Raw genomic sequence first — 18,177 nt, 5'->3', positions numbered from 1 at the left:
CTTGCCTCGCTTTTTTAAACTCCATTTTTTTTAGATCTCTGGATATCCAAGGGTCTAATTTTTTCCCCGCACTGCAAGTTTGCAGTGCAGGGAACATTTTTTCATTCCCGCACATGTCTCTTGCCCCATCTCAAAGGGGTTTGAGAGGGGCAAGAGGCACATGCGTACTCATCTGCACATGCCCAATGTGGTTTAAATGTTATATTCAAATAAATTCAAAGCTTAATGTAGAAATTAATTATTGGTATTGGAATACTTGTAAAAATGTAAAGACCAATACACAATAGCATGTACTTCCTTTACATTGTTTGTTTAAATTTAAGAAAAAAAACAAAGGCATTAAACTGTTGACACACTCATTTTAGCACACCCAAAGAACTGTACATGATACGCTGTGCTTTGGTTTTGATTTGACCTGCACAGCTCATTAGGTGAATTCATAACTTGCTTTTTGGTTTGGATTATTCTGTGAGTGTATTTACTGTCCTGTTTACAAATCAGTAATACACGTGTACTCTCTCATACACTTCCTAGGGATAATCACCTGAAAAACATTAATGACAACTTTGAAACTGCCAAGCTTGCCTAACATGTCTTGGTATCCATTCATTAATGAGTTTTATGAAACAATTTTTAGAAATGGAAAATTTCCCACAGAAAAATAAAGCACTAGAAAATTTTCTGCCCCACATCTCTGGTTTAAGCTGATCCTTAATATCTAAGCCCATCATTATCTAATAATTTTGTAATGTCTGAGGGCTAGAGAGCTTCCCATACTGACCTGTTTCTTTCCCTTTCTTTGTCTTCCAACTCAGCAGCAAACACAGCTCTCTGCCCTTTACATCCAACAGCCTTGCAAATTGTCACTTCTACCATTTCTATTTCCCCCCTTTTTGACTTCATGGGGTCTGGATTTCACGCCAGGTTATTTGACTTAGGCACAGAATGTCTGTAATATGACTTGTAAGATACTGTAATGCTCCATAAATGTAACTTCGAGAGGGTGACTGATCCCTATCTGCAGTTGTAGAATTTTTGGCTTTTTTTGATGCCTTCGTGTTTTGTTTGGTTTCAGGACACCTTTGCATTGCGCAGCTTCTTGCAATAGTGTTCACCTCTGTAAACTACTGGTGGAATCTGGGGCAGCAATTTTTGCTTCAACTATAAGCGATATAGAAACTGCTGCAGACAAGTGTGAAGAGATGGAGGAAGGTTATATTCAGTGTTCTCAGTTCTTGTACGGTATGTTGTGAAATGTGTACATTTATTAATTCCTATACACTCCTTTCATGTTCCCTAATATTTAGCCCTTTCCTTTCTAGCCCATTTACCAAGTCCTGTCCCATGCCAACTACAGCAGTGTTCTCTTGACATTATCGTTGCCCTTCTGGTTCGTTCAAAATGCTGGTGCTAGCCTACTCTGTTGGCTGTGGCATTGCTCATCTCATTCTCTTCCTTTGCTTGAGTTTCTTACAATTCTTTTCTGTCATTTCAAGGGAACGTTTCCAAGATGGTAAGGGTTTGGCTGGTAGAGGGGAGTTGTTACATTTAGTATGTAGTTCTTATCAAGCTATCCTAAATTACAGATTTGTAGCAGCCCACGAGTGGCTTAAAATCCATACTTGAGTTATGAGTAGCCCTACCTGTTTTGCACACTGAATTGCTTTACAGCAGATAACCTGTAGGGACCTCTAGGCAATGTGACTTGATCTGAGCCTTCAGGAGGCCGAGAAGCAATAACCCACAATACCTAGATGTTGCTGAAAGACTGACAGATTTTGGAAACAACTTTGCTTCAGTGTGCTTGTAAGACAAGTATGACACGCTTTCATCCTTACTTTGACTAAATTAAAGCCGTTAGCATTTCTCTCTCATATAATCAAAACAAGAAAAAATCATATTCTCAAGATGTTCCAACAAATTACCCATCATATGTGGTGTTATGATCAAAATATATTACTGAAACAATTTTAAAATGGCAAGTCGAGACAGCAGCATGAATGCAGTTTAAGAGCTGTTGTGGGCAAAATGAAAGTTTACAGATGTGCTACATTGAAGAGAGCCCCCAGATCCCAAATGCAGGTTGTTTCACCACCCATAATGTTTTTATTTACCTTTTACCTCTTGGAAACAGGTGTACAAGAGAAATTGGGAGTCATGAATAAAGGAGTAGTATATGCACTCTGGGATTATGAAGCCCAGAATAACGATGAGTTGTCATTCCACGAGGGTGATGCCATTACTATTCTGAGACGCAAGGATGACAATGAAACGGAATGGTGGTGGGCTCGCCTCAATGATAAAGAAGGCTACGTGCCTAAAAATCTTCTGGGGGTAAGTGCCTTCAGGTTTCTTCCTCCTTTTCCCTTTACTGCTGAAATGGGAGACTAGACCCTGGAGGATCCATCTGTGAAATGTCTAGGTGCAATAGTTGCAGTGACAAAAAGCAGCAATCCTTCCCTGCCCCCTCCCCCCGCCTTTTTAAGGGTCTGCATGCATTTTCTCTGTAACACTATTGCTGTGGGAAAAGACAGACAAAAAGTAGGGAGTATAAATTCAGTACACAAACCAAAACGGAAAACTCAAAGACAATTATTTTAGATTATATTTTTAATCTTTAACACAAGGGTATGAAAAGGTGAAATCTTCCCTACATTGTTTAAAGGGGAACATATTGGCTCCCCTAGTAAAACCTGATAGGTGCAGGACTGTTCTAAAAGCAGATTAAGAACAGTTTCTCAAGCCTGTGGTATGGATTAGTCCTGTAAGCACTTTGGGAAATGTGTTGTGTTTGCCTGGCCACAAGCTAGACAGTCACGTAGCAGAATGATGCAGCAAGGAATGTCAGCATTCTGGTACAAAATGGTGGGAAGCCACTTCTGGCCACTTTCTGGATCCTGCTTTAGAAGATTTAAAAAAAACAAAAACCACTAGCCTTGTTTAGATAAAAGACATGATGCAAAGATGGATGCATCTTTTAGAGTTTGTTAGACACTATTATCTACCCCTCCTGTCCCTTTGTCTAATTAAAAATCTTTCATTTGAGGTTGGAAAGAGACTTCCTTTTTCAGTGCCTAGAAAGCACTCAGTACGGGAATTGTACTCTCCACGCTTTGACATGCTTCAGATAAAAAGCCTGAACGATGCACTTGTAAACTGTATAATCTTACCAGTTAATTAACCTTTGCGACTTGATACCACAGGAGACCATCAATTTAGGATTATATAGAGACATCTAGATGATAGCATCTGATTATTAGATAGAAGGAGAAATAGATTTTTGTCCCTAGGGAATAGCCACCTTCTGGCAGATTCTGTAATTCTTGGTTGATTGTACCTTCTTTGAAAGGAAGTCTTGATCACTGTGGGCAGGATTCCAGTCTTGAAAGGCCAGTAGCCTGATTTTTAGAATGGCAGATCTGTTGTTTGCTGAGGCTTCCCATTGCCAACTCTTCCCTGAATATTTCACCTAATGTCTTTTTGAATATCACTACCTATCCAATATGTTACAACAACAACAACAATCAGGCATTTAGGAGACTACCTTGCCCCTGAAACACCTTTTGGTATACAATTGACTTTTGTAATCAAAATTTGCTCTAATTAAGCTAATGTATTAGCTTCATAGTAACAAGAGACTTAATTTTGATTTTGGTTTTTTTTACAGTTATACCCACGAATCAAGCCTAGGCAGCGAACCCTGGCTTGAACTCAGTCATGTGGCAGTCTAATACATCTTTCTGGTAACTGGAAACTTAAAACATACACTGGAACCACTTTTAAATTGTATTTCACCTGAGAAATAAAGCTATAATCTTTGTTTTTAATGGTGCTTTCTCTTGTTAGTGGACAGCATTCATGGTTTTAAAATCTGTAGTTTGTAAATAATTATTCCATGTGATCCACTACTAACAAGGAGAGCGACCTACACAGCCTACAGTATTTTGCCAACTACAGTCTAAAAACCAAAACCACAAGTCCCAGTTGTTGAAGGTTCTGTGGCTGGAACTCTGTCGAAGTGTTCAGAAGTGTCATTTGCAAAATGCAGATGTGCTGTTCTCTGTGTTCCAATCCCACAGTAACTGTCCCATGTGTCAAGATTTTAGATATTGTTTTTGTTTGACACCAGTGAAAGTTGAGTTTACTCATTACTGATTTAACTCCTTGAGTGCCAGGATGGAAAATAAGCTAAGTGAATAGTCACCAAAGCTTTATGGAGACTAGGATTTAAATACAAGTCTGCTTAAATAATACTTACATTCTAATTTAGACATCCCAAAACTAAACTTCAGATATCTTAGCTTCAAGGTATTGTTTGCATTTAGTGGCAAGATAGAAGGAAGATCAGCAGTATTTGTACACCTTCTTGGAACCCCTACAGTAAGTAGTTCACTTAGTATTTATTTTCTTGATTTTTTTTTCATCTTGTAGCACCAATTTACCTCTACTAATTAAAACATTTCCCCTACTAACCACATGAATGTGTCTATTCTGGACACGCACAAAAAAAGAACTAAACTTGCAGTTAAAGGGATTTGTATGTCTGCGTGGATGAAAGTGCAATAGTTAAGAAGGGTAAGAGTCTGATTTAACTTAAAGTCTGCCTTAGTTATGGTAGGAAGACTTCGAAGGACCGAATAGAAGTGGAGAGAGTTGATTGTGTTTAGGTATAAGGTCAAGGAGAGGAAAAAGTAACCAAGTTTACAGTAGGATTTGAAAAGTGATAAGTCTGTATCGATGAGGACAGTTCCTATGGTTCTTGGCAGCCCCGCACCTAGGGTGAGTTATGCAATAACCTATGTCACAATATTGTAGTTTCAAGCAAAAAGCACTTCCCTGGAGTTTTAAATGTACATGGGTTTTATATACCAAAAGTATATTTTGGATTTTCCATAATAATCTGTAGCCATGTTTCTTGCAATTTTTTCTCCCATTAAAGCTGTAGGCCACTTTGCTTTAAATCTTAATATACGTCTTGTGTATAATTTATATATCCATTTATGCAGTGCTGTAACATGCTTCTACCACAGTTTAGCATAAATTGTATATATTGTGGTGATGAAAAGTGAAAGGGTATTATTGTTAAAGAATTTGCTACATGAATGTGACAATTTCAAGACCCATGATGCACTAAATTTGGAAGAACATGTAAAATGTGCATAATAAAGTACTGCTAAGGCATGGCTGCGTTTACGTGTTTGCGTAATCACGGACAAGGTGGTTTTTCTCCAACTATTAAGACAGGCTGAGGCTTATATCTACACTGCAAAAAGTAGTCGCGTAATGTAACTGAAAGAATTCAAGCCTTTGAAAAGCCTGGAGTTTTTTTAGCTTTAGCTGCTGACTCAAGTTGCTTTTGTCTTCACTGTTTTTAACAGAGTAAGAACCTGAGTTTGCAATTCCACCTTTAGTGCACTGCAGACATACTTTAATACCCAACAGTTCATAATCACTCACTCACAACACTTATTTCCTATACCTGAAGCAGGAAGATTTTAAAAGACTCCATACACTTAAGTGGTATTGAGGTCCAGTATTGGGCAGTATCGGGCTTTTCTACAGTTCAATCCACCTCTGAAGCATCACTGTAACAGGTGAAAATATTTTCTAGTCTCATCGACATGAAAACAATGTACAGTTGAGACAAGAGGAGCAGAGTATGTTTTAGGACAGTAAGGAGCCTTCAATTTTTATTACTACTACTGCTGGAACACTTGAAGCTGGTATCAATGTCTTCACTGGTTAAAAAGTTTAACAGTCAATTCAGCATGGTGTAAAAAAGAAAAGCCATCTTAAGTTTTACTTTTGAGTAAGTATGAATTCATTTATTCCATTTTTGTACATTTCAAACTGTATACAATGTCCAAATAACATTAGTTACAATTGGATTAGCAAAAGCAAGAGTTACCACAAGTAAAATATAAAATTTCAAAATCACTCTGGAAGCTTACTTTTCTAGAGAAGGGTGGTTCTAAGATCATGTTCAGACAGCCCAATTTGTGGTATTTGGTAAAACTTTAAAAAAGTGAGAACCCAAAAAATGATTTCTATAAAATGTGATCTAAGGCAGATTTCATTGTACATGGATCTTAAACATTTGGATAAGAGGGAAAAACCTGAGATCTATACCCCAAAGCTATTCTCTGTAGAAGAGATATACAAATTTGTTTGCTGTTTGTGGCAAACACATACAATATACATAATTGGTGCTACAAAAAGTTGTGCTGTACATTTAGCTGTAGTGCACATCATACTTTCATAGTAAGTGGCTAAGTGCCAAAGATTTAACAAAATATACAAAGTCGTAGAAGGTGAGGCTGTTTTAAAGCATTAATTGTATACATATTGCACACTAGATAAGTGAATACTTATGGTTCAAATACTCACATTGCATTTGCCAGTACTTACATAATGAACCACACCTGGAGTACAAGAGGGGTCAATAATACCGAGTATTACCATGTGTCACATGTAATTAGCATAAGCAAGCAGCGGGCTTTTCTTAGAGCTGGTCTCTTCTAAATCTCAAGCAACTTGCTGCTGTTATTGGTCCCGGGATTCATAAAGAAGTTTTGCTGCCTAGGATTACAAAACCAACACATTGTTAGAGGGTGCTGTTTGCCACTCCAGTACCCAAAACATTAACTGAAACTCTCCCCAACAAAACAAGCAGACAGTTTTTAAATCCTGGCCACTTTTCTCAGCTCTGAATAAACATCTACTGGAGAAACATTGAATGTAGTTCTAACTTGGCAGCATCAGCTTTTACAGGATCACTTTTTTTTAATTAATGTTCTTTAGGAGTTAATTTCTGCATACAGGATTTTAGTTATCTTTAGAACAGTTTGCTGTGACAGAAGTGCCAGGTGACTTATGTAATTTCCTTTGGGGAGAAAAGATTTAGTGATGTTGCCTAGGTAATAGCAATCTAAAAGTTGCTTGTATCTCATGCAGACATGCACCTTGTTTTCCTTCAGGCATTTTTTCTTCCAGTACTTCAGCCTTGGCACTAGCACAGAAAAGAAACAGCTGCTGGGAGACCCCTTTTAAAGTGCAAAGTGCTTTAACTATGTGTCCCCCCCATAAGCGGTGATGCCAGCTGACCATGACACATTTCAGCATCCCAGTCAACAGTTCAGTTGCTGACACTGGCCTTTGGCCTTTCTTTCTGATGTTCTCTACAACTGGTCCTCTGCCTAGGAACGCTGTCAAGCTGAATGTTAAGTAGTTAATACATTATTCACCGAGATCCCTTGTGAGCAGGTCCCTCACCCAGCTTTCTTAATTAAGGCCAGTTCACTCTGTCCTGGGTTTCTGGCCAGTTTATTTTTCATGGGGAAAAAACTTGTCTCCACAGAAAAAAACAAACATTAAAACAAACAAGTATACAAAACAACAGCTTAAAAAAGCTACAAGCCTGCAGTCTTTCCTCAGACCCTTGGTTAAAGATGGGACTTACCTTCCAAAGAGTAAAATAAAAAAAAAAAGTAATTATGAATATTAAACTAAGCTGCACAGGGCTCAAACACTCATCCAACATCAGCTCGCTTCCATCTGCTCTGTACCCCTTTTTCCCTTCTGATAGAGGAACCCAACTGCCACTTTACACAATTCATTACAGGAGTATTCTCTTATAATAGGCATTTTAAGCATCTTTAATATGTCAGATGCAAAGGCAATGCTAAGCTCAAAGTAACTCCAATAGATGGGATATTATCTGCAGCGTGGATTCAGATTTGGAGAGTTGTTGAAACAGGGATGAGATTCTGGCCCAGACCATAAAAGGCAGCACAATCTCTCCTACGTTTGAAAAGGCAGGTTTTCTTTAATAGGTAAAGACCTACCCAAGTCATGGCAAAACAAAGGCTGATTTTGTGGCAGCCCCACCTCTCAACACTGATTGGTGGATGGGCATGGCAGCCCCGCCTGTCACTGCTGATTGGCAGAGGGCAGCTTTACTCAGTATACTTTACTACTGCTGTTTGTCCTGCCCCTTGCCACTGATTATGAAACGACCCTCCACCAGTCTCGCAACTGCTTTTTTTCCAGTTGATTTTGTGGGAAGTCACAGCCAATGCCAGATTTCCCAGCCATAACACAGTCTTTCCCCATTTTCACGTACTCCACAAAACTGTGATTTTAAGTAGGTCCCTGTTTATAGGCCAGTCCGATAGCGTATCCTCTGGAACACTGTTTGTGACTTAACTGAAATGAGATAAAAACTAATACAGAATTTTAGCATATATTTTATAAAAATTAGATTGCTCAGCTTCATGTCTGTTAAATCGCCTCCAAAATCCTTTAGGTATTTGCAAAAGCTATGTTTATGTTATAGCTTTTTGCAAAATGAACATTTTGGGAGTTCCTTTGGCTTTCACAGCTGAGACGATATAAAAAATTACAGTATTTGAAACAGTAGTGCAAGTGTTTGTTAGCCTTGTTTTCCATTTATTTGGAAAGGCAAATGTGTTCACTTTGACTCTCTCCATGTCTTCTTACACACCTTATGCATAGCTGCTAGCCAGGCTGCTGAGAGCTTCTTATTAGAGTTGAAGTCTTCAGTGGCAGTAAACTTCAGCTGTATAAGCTCCTCTGACCCTGGAGCCTTATACTGTAGAATCATACCTGTGGCACGAGTATTGCCTCCTGAGGGAAAACACCCCCCCGAAGAAATACAGACTTAAAACAAGGAATAGGAGAACCAGGTGTCAAACCAGCTAACAGATGTTCTCTCCATAACAACCAGGTAACTCATTCCTAAAACAATTTAAATATAATACCTTCATTCAAAGCATTACTATCTGATGCACTTGCACATTGAAAACAACCACCACAAAAGCACAGATCAGAATTTGTCACTCATTCAGGGACTTACTGCTGGATCCCAGGACTTACAGGCTTAGCAAGTTTAAAACAAACACCACACTCCAGCGTGCTGTGCTGAAGCAGCACACATGTACGTTCTCAGCTAAAGTTGCTTTATTACATGGACCAAAAGAACCACTTTCTGGCTTAACTTTTTTTTAAATGGGCAGAGATATTAAGTGACATCCTGGTAATTCACTGCACACAGTATTGTACAGTTTGCAAACAAAGAACATTACTACTTCTCATCACTGCTAGAGCTTGGTAGAAAACCAGGATCCCTGGTAATTGTTTAAAAATTGCAGATTCTCTGATAAACCACCCAAAATCTGTGATTAAAATGAAACACTGCTATATATATAGGTTTCAACTGAACACAATGTTTTATTGATATATTTACAATTTTAAAGCAATTTGGAAGCTTACCAGTGCCTCAGTCACTATAATAAAATACATTCTAAATACACATAAATTCTGGTATTTGATTTTGGGTTATCATGGAAAATCAGAGCTCCCTTTGCTCATTAGGACATAGGTTCAGGGCCCTCACTTTCCAGCTACAGCCCTGCTGCTACCCCTCACCTCCACTCACAACCCCTCTTGCCTCAACCCTGCTGGAGGGGGCCCCAGCTGCCAGGGCTACAGGGCCAGTGACCTGGGTTCACAGCCCTTTGCCCCCTGCAGCAGCACCCAAACCCCAGCTGCCACCCACAGAAAGTAGCGCCTGCTGCGGCAGAGCGGAGCCCGTGGGGAAAGGGTGGGTATTGGCTGCCCACTGTGGGCTCAGCGCTCCCCTCCCACAAGGCCTCTGCGGCCCAGTGGGCAGGGTGGGAAAGCTCCAGGCCACCCTGGCAAGGTACCCCCTGCCTGCCCCGCACCAGCAAGGGGCACAGCTCCACACCGCTACCCCCACTGCTGCCAGGCAGGCAGAGGGTACTTTGCCAGGGCAGCACAGAGCTTGCAGCAGCAAGGAGCTTCTCTGCCCAGCCCCACTGCACCATGTCCTGCCCACTGGGCCACTGAGTCCCCAGCAGAAGGGCAGCAAGGTGGGTAGCCCCAAGTCTGCACCCACCCAACGCACAGATCTGGGGTGCATGTGCCCTCCAATGTCCTGCTGGGAGTGTACACAGTGGTGGGGAGCCAGCCCCACCTCCTGCCTCCCAGACAAGCAGCCTGCAGCTGCATCCTGCTCCCTGGCCAGGCCCTGTAGCGGCACATCCCAGCACTGGGCCCCAAGCTCCATGCACCATCCAGCTGGGCAGCAGCCCCAGCCCTGCCCAACTCCCTCCCTCCCTATGGGGGCCTCAACCCCCAACCCTGCTCTTACCTCCAGGAACTGTTATCCAGGTCTCCCGGTGGCCATGTGCATCTATACATGCACACAGTGCCCCCTGCCTGACTGCCCTCCTCCTGCTCCCCAGCCCCTTGCAGGCTGGAACTCTGTCAGCCTGCAGAGAGCTCATTGCAGAACTGCAAAATCCATGTGCTTCTCCATTAAAATGAGAAATCTGTGTATTTTTCAGTTAAAAGGGAAAATCCGTGGTTTTTTCCCCATGGGAAACGGAAAATGCAGATTCCTGGTAGTTACTGTGCTCCAGCAGTCTCCAGCATCACGTGCATCAGCATCTATGTGCTGAAACATGTAGGCAGGGGTGCTTTAGTTAAAATGTCCCCACCACCATTTTTCAGCGTGGGGACGCTGATGCAAGTGATGCTCCAGGGCTTTATTTAAAGCAGCTCTCAGAGCTACTCTTAATTAAAGTGCCCCTCCTCAAGCATGTCTATAAATGCCCACTGGGGGGTGTTTACATGTGCACTTTAATGCACATTCACCTATTTCAATGTACATGAAAGCATCACACAAAAAAAAAAAGGTATGCTTTCGCTAGCAGGCATTAAAATAGGCCAATGTGCCTTTTTCTAGTACCTCACAATAGAGGTACTAAATTGAATGTGCATTAGCAAAAGCACATTAACGAACGTGTAGATGTGCCCAATGATTGTCAGTTTACTTACAGCACAAAACTATTTCCAACCAGTACTCGGTTTTAACCTGATGTTTGACTACTACGTTGGTCTAGAAATTGGCCCCATCATTGCTGTGTATAAAGCACAGATGTACAATGAAACTATGCATTATCAGCTTGCTCTCTGGTTCCAAAATAATACTAAATCCGTTTCAGTTTGTCTGCAGTATCCATTTTACTATCTGGTAGGGCTGTACAAAGCTTCAGGTGATGATTTGATTCGGAGGAGATGTGGCCCGATTCAGTGGCCAAACCTCTGAATCCGACTTGAATCAGGAGACCAATTAAAAGGTCCAAATCAATTTGAAGTTCTCCGAATAGATCCGGAAAAGATTTGGAGAGCTTTGGAGATTTGGGCAGTCCCTACTGGCTGCCACAGGGAGCTGGACCTGGACTCTGAGCTAGTAAGTAAGGGGCAGGGGAGGGGATCATAGAGGGACCCCTGCCAGGCCCCATCCCCTGCCTGCTCCACCAGCTCCCCCCACCAGTGCCTCCTGCCCCACCCTCCCCACAGCTGCCCCACCTGGCCCCAGCCCCTGGCTCTTTAAAAAAAAGAGCCCCACACTCACCAGATGCTGCAGCAGCCTCAGGGCTTCTGCAGGCTTGTGGCAGAGCCCCCTGTGCAGTGCAGGGCAGTGGGGATCCCCCCCTGCCAGGCAGCAGCTGGTCAGTCGGAGCTTTATTTTTATGTATTTTTTTTTTTTTTTTTTTTAAGAGCCAGGAGCTGGGGCAGCCATGGGGCTGGGAGAGTGAGTGGGGGACTCGTGGCAGAGCCCCCCATGCAGTGTGGGGCAATCAGGGGCAGCAGGGATCGCTTCCCCTGCCTGGCAGCAGTTGGTGAGTGGGGGATTTTTTTTAAAAAGCTGGGAGCTGGGAGAATGAGCAGGGCAGCCATTGAGAGCAGGCGGGGATGGGGCCAGTTTGGAGATTCTGCGGTGGCCAAATCTCCAAATCACATTCAGCCGAATCAATTCAGGACAGTGACTCGAGTCACCAGATCGAATCACCGTCCCCAAATCGGCCAAATCCAAATCGAACACTAGCTACTTTGCACAGGCCTACTATCTGGCATGTTTCATTCTGGGTATTTTTTGTAGCTGTTAGTGATGCATCAGACTCTAGAACAGGTCCCACCAATGCTTAGTTCCTCCCTCCAAGGAACGAAAGATTTCCAGCATACATGAACACTGCAAAGAGTTGCACTTGCCCCAGCATAGGTGTATCCAAGCCAGCTTTAAATGTAGCAAAAAAGCTCAGGTAACAGCAAGCAATGAAAATATAGCAGGATGGACTTTACAGGCTACCTGGAATCCGGAACACTTGCTTTCAATGCATACCTTTCAGGACTGATGAAAGGGCATGTATTTATTCAGGCTGTGTGAAGCTTCAGGTGGTGATTCGATTCAGAGGAGATTCAGCCCAATTCAGTGACTGAGTTTCCAAATCTGAATCGAAGCAGGGGACCAATGTAATAGTCTGAATCAACTCAAAACCCTCTAGATCTTTGGAAAAGATTCAGGGAGCTTTGATGATTCAGACAGTCCCTGGTGGCTGCAGCAGAGACCTCCAACTGACTCTGAACTGGTAAGTACTAGGGGCAACGGGGGGGAGCTGGGAGAGGGAACCATGGGGGGACCCCTGCCAGCCCCCCCCGACTCCCTCAGGCCCCTGACCCCTGTCTGCTCCCCCCCCACTGGTTGCCCTGCCCACCCCAGCTCCCAGTACTTAAAAACAAAAAACCCTGGTGCTCACCAGGTGCTGCCAGACAGGGGAGCAATCCCCACTGCCCCATGGGGCATGGGGAGCTCTGCCACAAGCCCATGGGGGGCTCTGCCCTCGTTCCCCCCATGGGCGCCTCCCCTGGGCTAGCTCCGGCCCTTTAAGAAAAAAGAAGCCGAGAAAAGCCCTGGGAATCACTGCTCCTGCAGTGGCCTCGGGGCTCGTGCAAAGCCCCCCATGTGGCAGGGGGGCAGCGGGAATCGGCTGCCCACCCGGCAGAAGCAGTGAGTTCTGGGGGGGCGTTTCTTGAAGGCCCGAAGCTGTCCCAGGCGAGGTACCTGTGGGGGGGCTGGGGGAGCAAGGTGGGGGAGTTGGGGGGTCTTGTGCAGAGCCCCCCCACCTGGCAGCACCAGCTGAGCCAGGGCCTCCCCCCACCCCCAAGTGCTGGGAATTGGGGCAGCCATTGCTGGGCTGGGATAGGGGCAGGGGATGGGCCTGGCCGATTCGGAGATTCAGTAGCAGCTTAATCTCTGAATCAGAGTCGGCCAAATCAAATTCGGACAGTGATTCGAATCACCAAATCAAATCACTGTCCCCTGAAATCGGCTGAATCTGAATCCGAAACGAATACTAGCCACTTCACACAGGCCTAGTATTTATATGAATTTCATGTAAACCATGCTCTTTAAGGACATAGTCATCATCACAACCGCTGTCAGTGCTGTAAGAGTAGCAGTCCCAAAACTCTAGTTCCTGTTATTTTTTAAGGCTCTTAGTATCACCCTTGACAGCTCCTTCCTCTTCACTCTTTCTAGCAACAATTATGCAATTAAACAGGGTACAGTTACATAACAAAACAGAGACAGGAGCCAAAAGATGCTATGCACTTAAGCTGTTAATAACATACTTAACAAATATGCAGATAATGTTAAAATGTAAGCAAGAGGCAGGAAAAAAAGAAAAGATAAACTGGACCTGGCTTGTGAAATTTAATTCAGCAAGTTATGCACTTATCCAGTATGCCTAAGTGAGGGCTCTGGCAGACTTTGTGTATCGCTTAATCCCATGCCAGTGACATTGTTACCCAAGCTACCAAAGATAAGCCTGCCCATGCTGCCAGATCACCTACCAACCAGGCCTTCCTCCAGAGTCTAAGATCCAAGTACTTTCCCTTTTTTCTTTCCACCCCTCAGGTATTCCTTTCATCTGCCCTTTTTCACTTATTCCCTTTTCTTTCCCCTAATTCCTCTCCCCACTTCACCAGGAGCTGAAAGTAACCCAAACAAGTGACCCACAGCTCACTCACCTGCACAGCAGGCACTATAGTAGTTATTGCTGCCTATCTGCCAGGTGCCTGGCCATACAGGCCTGCAAAATTTAAGGGTACCTTGATTGAGGCTGGAGTGTATTCATTCTCTCCTTGATAATCAAAATATTATCCAGGCAGCCCAACAAAACATGGAGATAATATATGTGTTTCTCTCCTTTCCAATATCATGCAAAACAGTTTAAATTGATCATCAGGCAATTGATATTTAAATGTTGCAACACCCCTCTATATAAGGTAAGGCAGGGAGAAAGAAAGCAGCACTGAAGAGGGGTCACAACAGCACACTTAGGCGAGTTATGCTCACAAAGATTTTGCTGACCTTCAGTAATGTGTTGGCTCTCCAGAAGGCTGGTGTAAGTATGAATATCTTTTTCTACATCAAGGAGGCAGGCAAGCAAGGAGAAGAGAATTAGAAGAGAAGTGAACAAAGAAACCAGAGGAGCATTAATTAGCCACATATTCAGCTGATCTGAATACAGAAGTTAGTTCCTTGGACTAAGTTAACATCCAAATAAATGTTCCAGAGATCTGACATTTGCAGTGAAAAGCCAAGTAGCATGTGACAAAATTGACAACAGTCACTGAAATTCCTGTTCCTACTTGTCATCTTGTATTTCAATACTGGACTCAATTCCTTGATGCAATCTTACGGAAGTCTTTACTTGCTTGCTCTTGTCCAATTTTGCAAAACGTTCATAAACAGTGGTCACCCACATTCACTCGTTTTCCAATTTCACTTGGTTACAACTACTGTGAAAATGAAGATCAAAACCCAACCTGAGGGACCTAATAACTACACACACCATTCAGATGAGAGTAACATCTTGCTTATCTGTTAAGCTAGTTAGTCCTGATCTGTATTTAAACACTCAGCATGTTACATGCAACAACCGAATAATTGCACACCTCCTTTTTCTTCTACAAAGAGCTTGCACCATAACCTCTTCATAGCTGGTAGCTCCGACTGAAAGCAAACCCACAGCTGCATTTCAACACCAAGAACTGGTACCCAACTTGCCAGTACTACAGAAGGTGTTTAGTAAAAGGTTTAATTCCTAACTTGCAGCGTTTAGTTTGTATTCATTGCAAGATTTACCTCCAGGAGTAAATCCCTCTGTAAGTATCTGGACAGTTGAAATCTGTGCAATTTCAATTTCATAATGGCTGTCTCCATCCAGAAATAGATATCTACACAACAGAAGAAAACAATGCTTCTTTCAAACCTGTTGGTTTTCCAGTCTACAAAAACCAAGTTTGAATCAAGAAAAGTATGTTACCAATAGCACCCCTGATAGTTTATGCACTTTAAAACCTAATCAGGATTAATTACTGCATATTCCTCAACACAAGTTGGGGGGGAGCACTTCAAAACAATTTTAAAAATACAATTCTTCAGCAAAAGCAAAGTGAAAGCTTAGTGCCAAATTGCTATTTGGCCCTTGCAAAAATTCCTCCAGATCAACCTCAAGAGGGAATATGGACAGGAGTTTCACAATACCTCATAACCATCCAAATCCCAGGGATGTGCTTCAGTGCTGCAGGGAATGTAGTGTTATGCCTAACTCTTGAAACAAGTTTGTCAATGTTTTTTTTCCTACAGTGCCTTCTTCTAGGTCCCAGTACTGTTGGGGTTTTTGCATCCCCAGTAGTACCTTACAGGCACTATATAAAACAGAGCAGAAAAATGGTCCTGCCCTAAAAATATTTTTATTTAATAATAAAGAGACACAGATAACAGGCAGTTTGTCGCAAGAAACAGCAGAGGGCAGCTCTCACTCCTTGGTATGCAGGAGCACCTTGGGAATGTGTTTCCCAGGGGTCATGAATCCTAAACTCAGAAGAAGGCCGGGCATTGACCTATTGGAGGAAATAAGTATGGAAGGGAGGGCACTTAGGGTCCATGAGATGGACTGGCAGGCAGCTGGACAGAGAAGGGTTGAGGAGGCTGTGAGCAGAAGGCAAAGCAGAGTGGTGTTCAGACTTTAGATAAAGGGTCAAAAAAATGTACACGATCACATCCTCAAACATCCCTCAGCAGCTTCAGCTCCCACCTACTCCCATTACTCTTGGAAGGAAAAGGCCCCTTGCTACATATCCAGGCATTATGCCATCTCAATCCAGAGCCTTTGGATCAGGTGCCACTCCCTCAAACAGATCCAACCTAAAGTCCAGTCTTTTCTTTCCCCAAATCCCTAAAATTCAGCCCTTCAACTTCGTTACGAGACTGCTAGTCCACACCTACAGGTCTCTTTTACTACAACAACTCCAAGATGTTTTCACCCCAAGGGGTTTGGATGGATACTGTACCTCTTTATCCAACCCTTCTAGCTTTTGCAAGTCTTTGTAGGTTAAAAAAAATCAAGAATTTATTTTTTCTTTGTGTGTGCACAGACATTTCGGGGGTACCACTATGTAAATAAACATATATAGTTTTGTCGTCTGTACAAAGAGCAGTGTGTGTGCGCGTGCACACATGCACATGTGCCTGTGTATGTGAGAGAGACAAAAATAAGTGGTCAATAAGGGCAGTCTGAACTTGTCTGGGAGGTAGTGACAGACTAGTGACCTACAGGTCAAACTCCACAACATCCCGTCACCAATCAATGCACTCAGCATACAATTTTGCTGTGATCAGTAGGTTTTCATTATAGCTGTTTTCTTTTAAAAAGATACTTCTTAATGATGCAGCATATTGAAGGATAAGTCCATACAGGCTTACTGTCTGCCTACCCATGCACAACTTGCTGATTCTGGAAATACGTTAGAGCATGTAAACCAGTGGGAATGCCTTCTGTAGAGACCAAGGGCAAAAAGATGTCTCTTTATGCAACAATACTGACCTGTAGCACTGACAAATTCAACCCAACCCAGCCCAGTAAAAGATAGTAGCAGCTTATCATGAATAACCAGTAATAATATTCTAACTATATGAAGGTATTTTTAGTCTGGTTAGTGAAAAACTAAGTAAAATTTTCAAACGCAATTTCCATGCATACTTCTTACCTCTGGTTGTTGGAAAGACGACAAACCATCATCTCAGACTTTTCTGATGTTCCCCGAGTTACAAAGAAAGTAGCACCTTGAAATATGCAATTAAAGAATTTAGGAAGCAAACATTAGAGTATCAAAAACTTTATCATAAAACTTTTGCACCTCCTGATCCTATATAGCTCAAGGATTGAGTTGAGTGGATTTGGAATAAGGGAATGGCTGGAACTACGTACTTTTAGCTTAACATCTCCAGAACACAGAGGACCATAGAAAGGTAGTCTAGGAAGTTGTGTTTTAAATTGTGATTAATAATGTGACAGCAACTCATACAGAATGTACCTTCAAGAAAAAAAGATTTTTCTTGACAAATCATTTAGAATTAGTAAAATAACAAGTAATGAACAGTGTCTTGCCACTGTAACAACCATGGTATTCTCTTAAACTTCAGTTCAAATTTTGCATAAAAAGAAGTCAGCGGCAGGCAAGGACTTTTATGACCTGTTACAGAAGAAAGCGCAGAAAGGGTTTTCCCTTCCTGTTTGGGAACCTGGTTCTCCCTCACTTGGCAATCAACCAATGTCATCCTGAACAAGTCAAACCTCCACACTGGTGTTATTCTGTCCCCTGGCCTTCATCTCTACACTGTTGTCACTCTCTTTGCTTTCACCTCTATGCTCATATCAGTTTTCACAGTCAAACAAACATTCGTTTGACCTTGGGTAAGTTCTTAGTTACACTAATCAGGAGTAGCTCAATTGAACTTTGTCAGAATTAAACATCTGCAAGTGAAATATTCCATTCAAAAAATCCAACTGTCCTGCTCTGTTAGAACATATAAAATAAATTAGCACTTATACTTTTACATACAATTCCTGTATGACTGTAGGTAGGCAGCGTTTTTCTGATTCCATAAGGATATTGCGTTGTGGTTTGTTAGAGACCCTCTGACCAAGTAGTAATCTATCTTTTATAGAGATAAGACATGTGCAATGATCAGTCTGACTGGGGGTGTTTTTGCTTATCCATTATAAAATGTTTAAAATCATCTCATACATGCCAACTGTATCCCTAAAGGATGCTGAATACGGGTCACAGGATATTTAAAAAACTTAAGAATTAGAGTCTTAAAAACAAAATACAGGAGACCCTCACCATTTGTGAGGGATACGTCCTTGTATCCCCCATGAATGGTGAAATCTGCAAATAACGCGCTGAGTTCGTGAATGCCATATCCCTGGCAGCTGG

General features: G+C 42.4%; 2 protein-coding genes across 8 annotated transcripts in view; one reads left to right on the top strand and one right to left on the bottom strand.

Moving 5' to 3' along the window:
* The window catches only part of PPP1R13B (protein phosphatase 1 regulatory subunit 13B), a 115,604-nt gene extending 110,423 nt beyond the window's left edge, over positions 1-5,181 (top strand). For all 6 annotated transcript variants that reach the window (XM_019550785.1, XM_019550783.1, XM_019550782.1 and 3 more), the window contains 3 exons: positions 1,076-1,242; positions 2,135-2,334; positions 3,668-5,181. In XM_019550785.1, the coding sequence (XP_019406330.1) occupies positions 1,076-1,242; positions 2,135-2,334; positions 3,668-3,709 (409 nt within the window). In that variant the 3' untranslated portion in view covers positions 3,710-5,181. The remainder of the gene's footprint in view (positions 1-1,075; positions 1,243-2,134; positions 2,335-3,667) is intronic.
* Positions 5,182-5,802: 621 nt separating this feature from the next.
* Positions 5,803-18,177, bottom strand: part of ZFYVE21 (zinc finger FYVE-type containing 21) — a 26,798-nt gene continuing 14,423 nt past the window's right edge. Inside the window, exons 4-8 of one of the 2 annotated variants that reach the window (XM_019550789.1) lie at positions 16,945-17,020; positions 15,038-15,129; positions 14,261-14,314; positions 8,504-8,646; positions 5,803-6,579 (exon numbers count right to left, since the gene is read on the bottom strand). In XM_019550789.1, the coding sequence (XP_019406334.1) occupies positions 6,544-6,579; positions 8,504-8,646; positions 14,261-14,314; positions 15,038-15,129; positions 16,945-17,020 (401 nt within the window). In that variant the 3' untranslated portion in view covers positions 5,803-6,543. The remainder of the gene's footprint in view (positions 6,580-8,503; positions 8,647-14,260; positions 14,315-15,037; positions 15,130-16,944; positions 17,021-18,177) is intronic. The other variant, XM_019550790.1, reaches the window with a different exon arrangement.

This window comes from Crocodylus porosus, unplaced genomic scaffold (genome assembly GCF_001723895.1).
Source record: "Crocodylus porosus isolate Cpor-Errol unplaced genomic scaffold, CroPor_comp1, whole genome shotgun sequence".
NCBI classification, from domain to species: domain Eukaryota; kingdom Metazoa; phylum Chordata; order Crocodylia; family Crocodylidae; genus Crocodylus; species Crocodylus porosus.
This window is presented reverse-complemented; position numbering and strand designations above follow the sequence as displayed.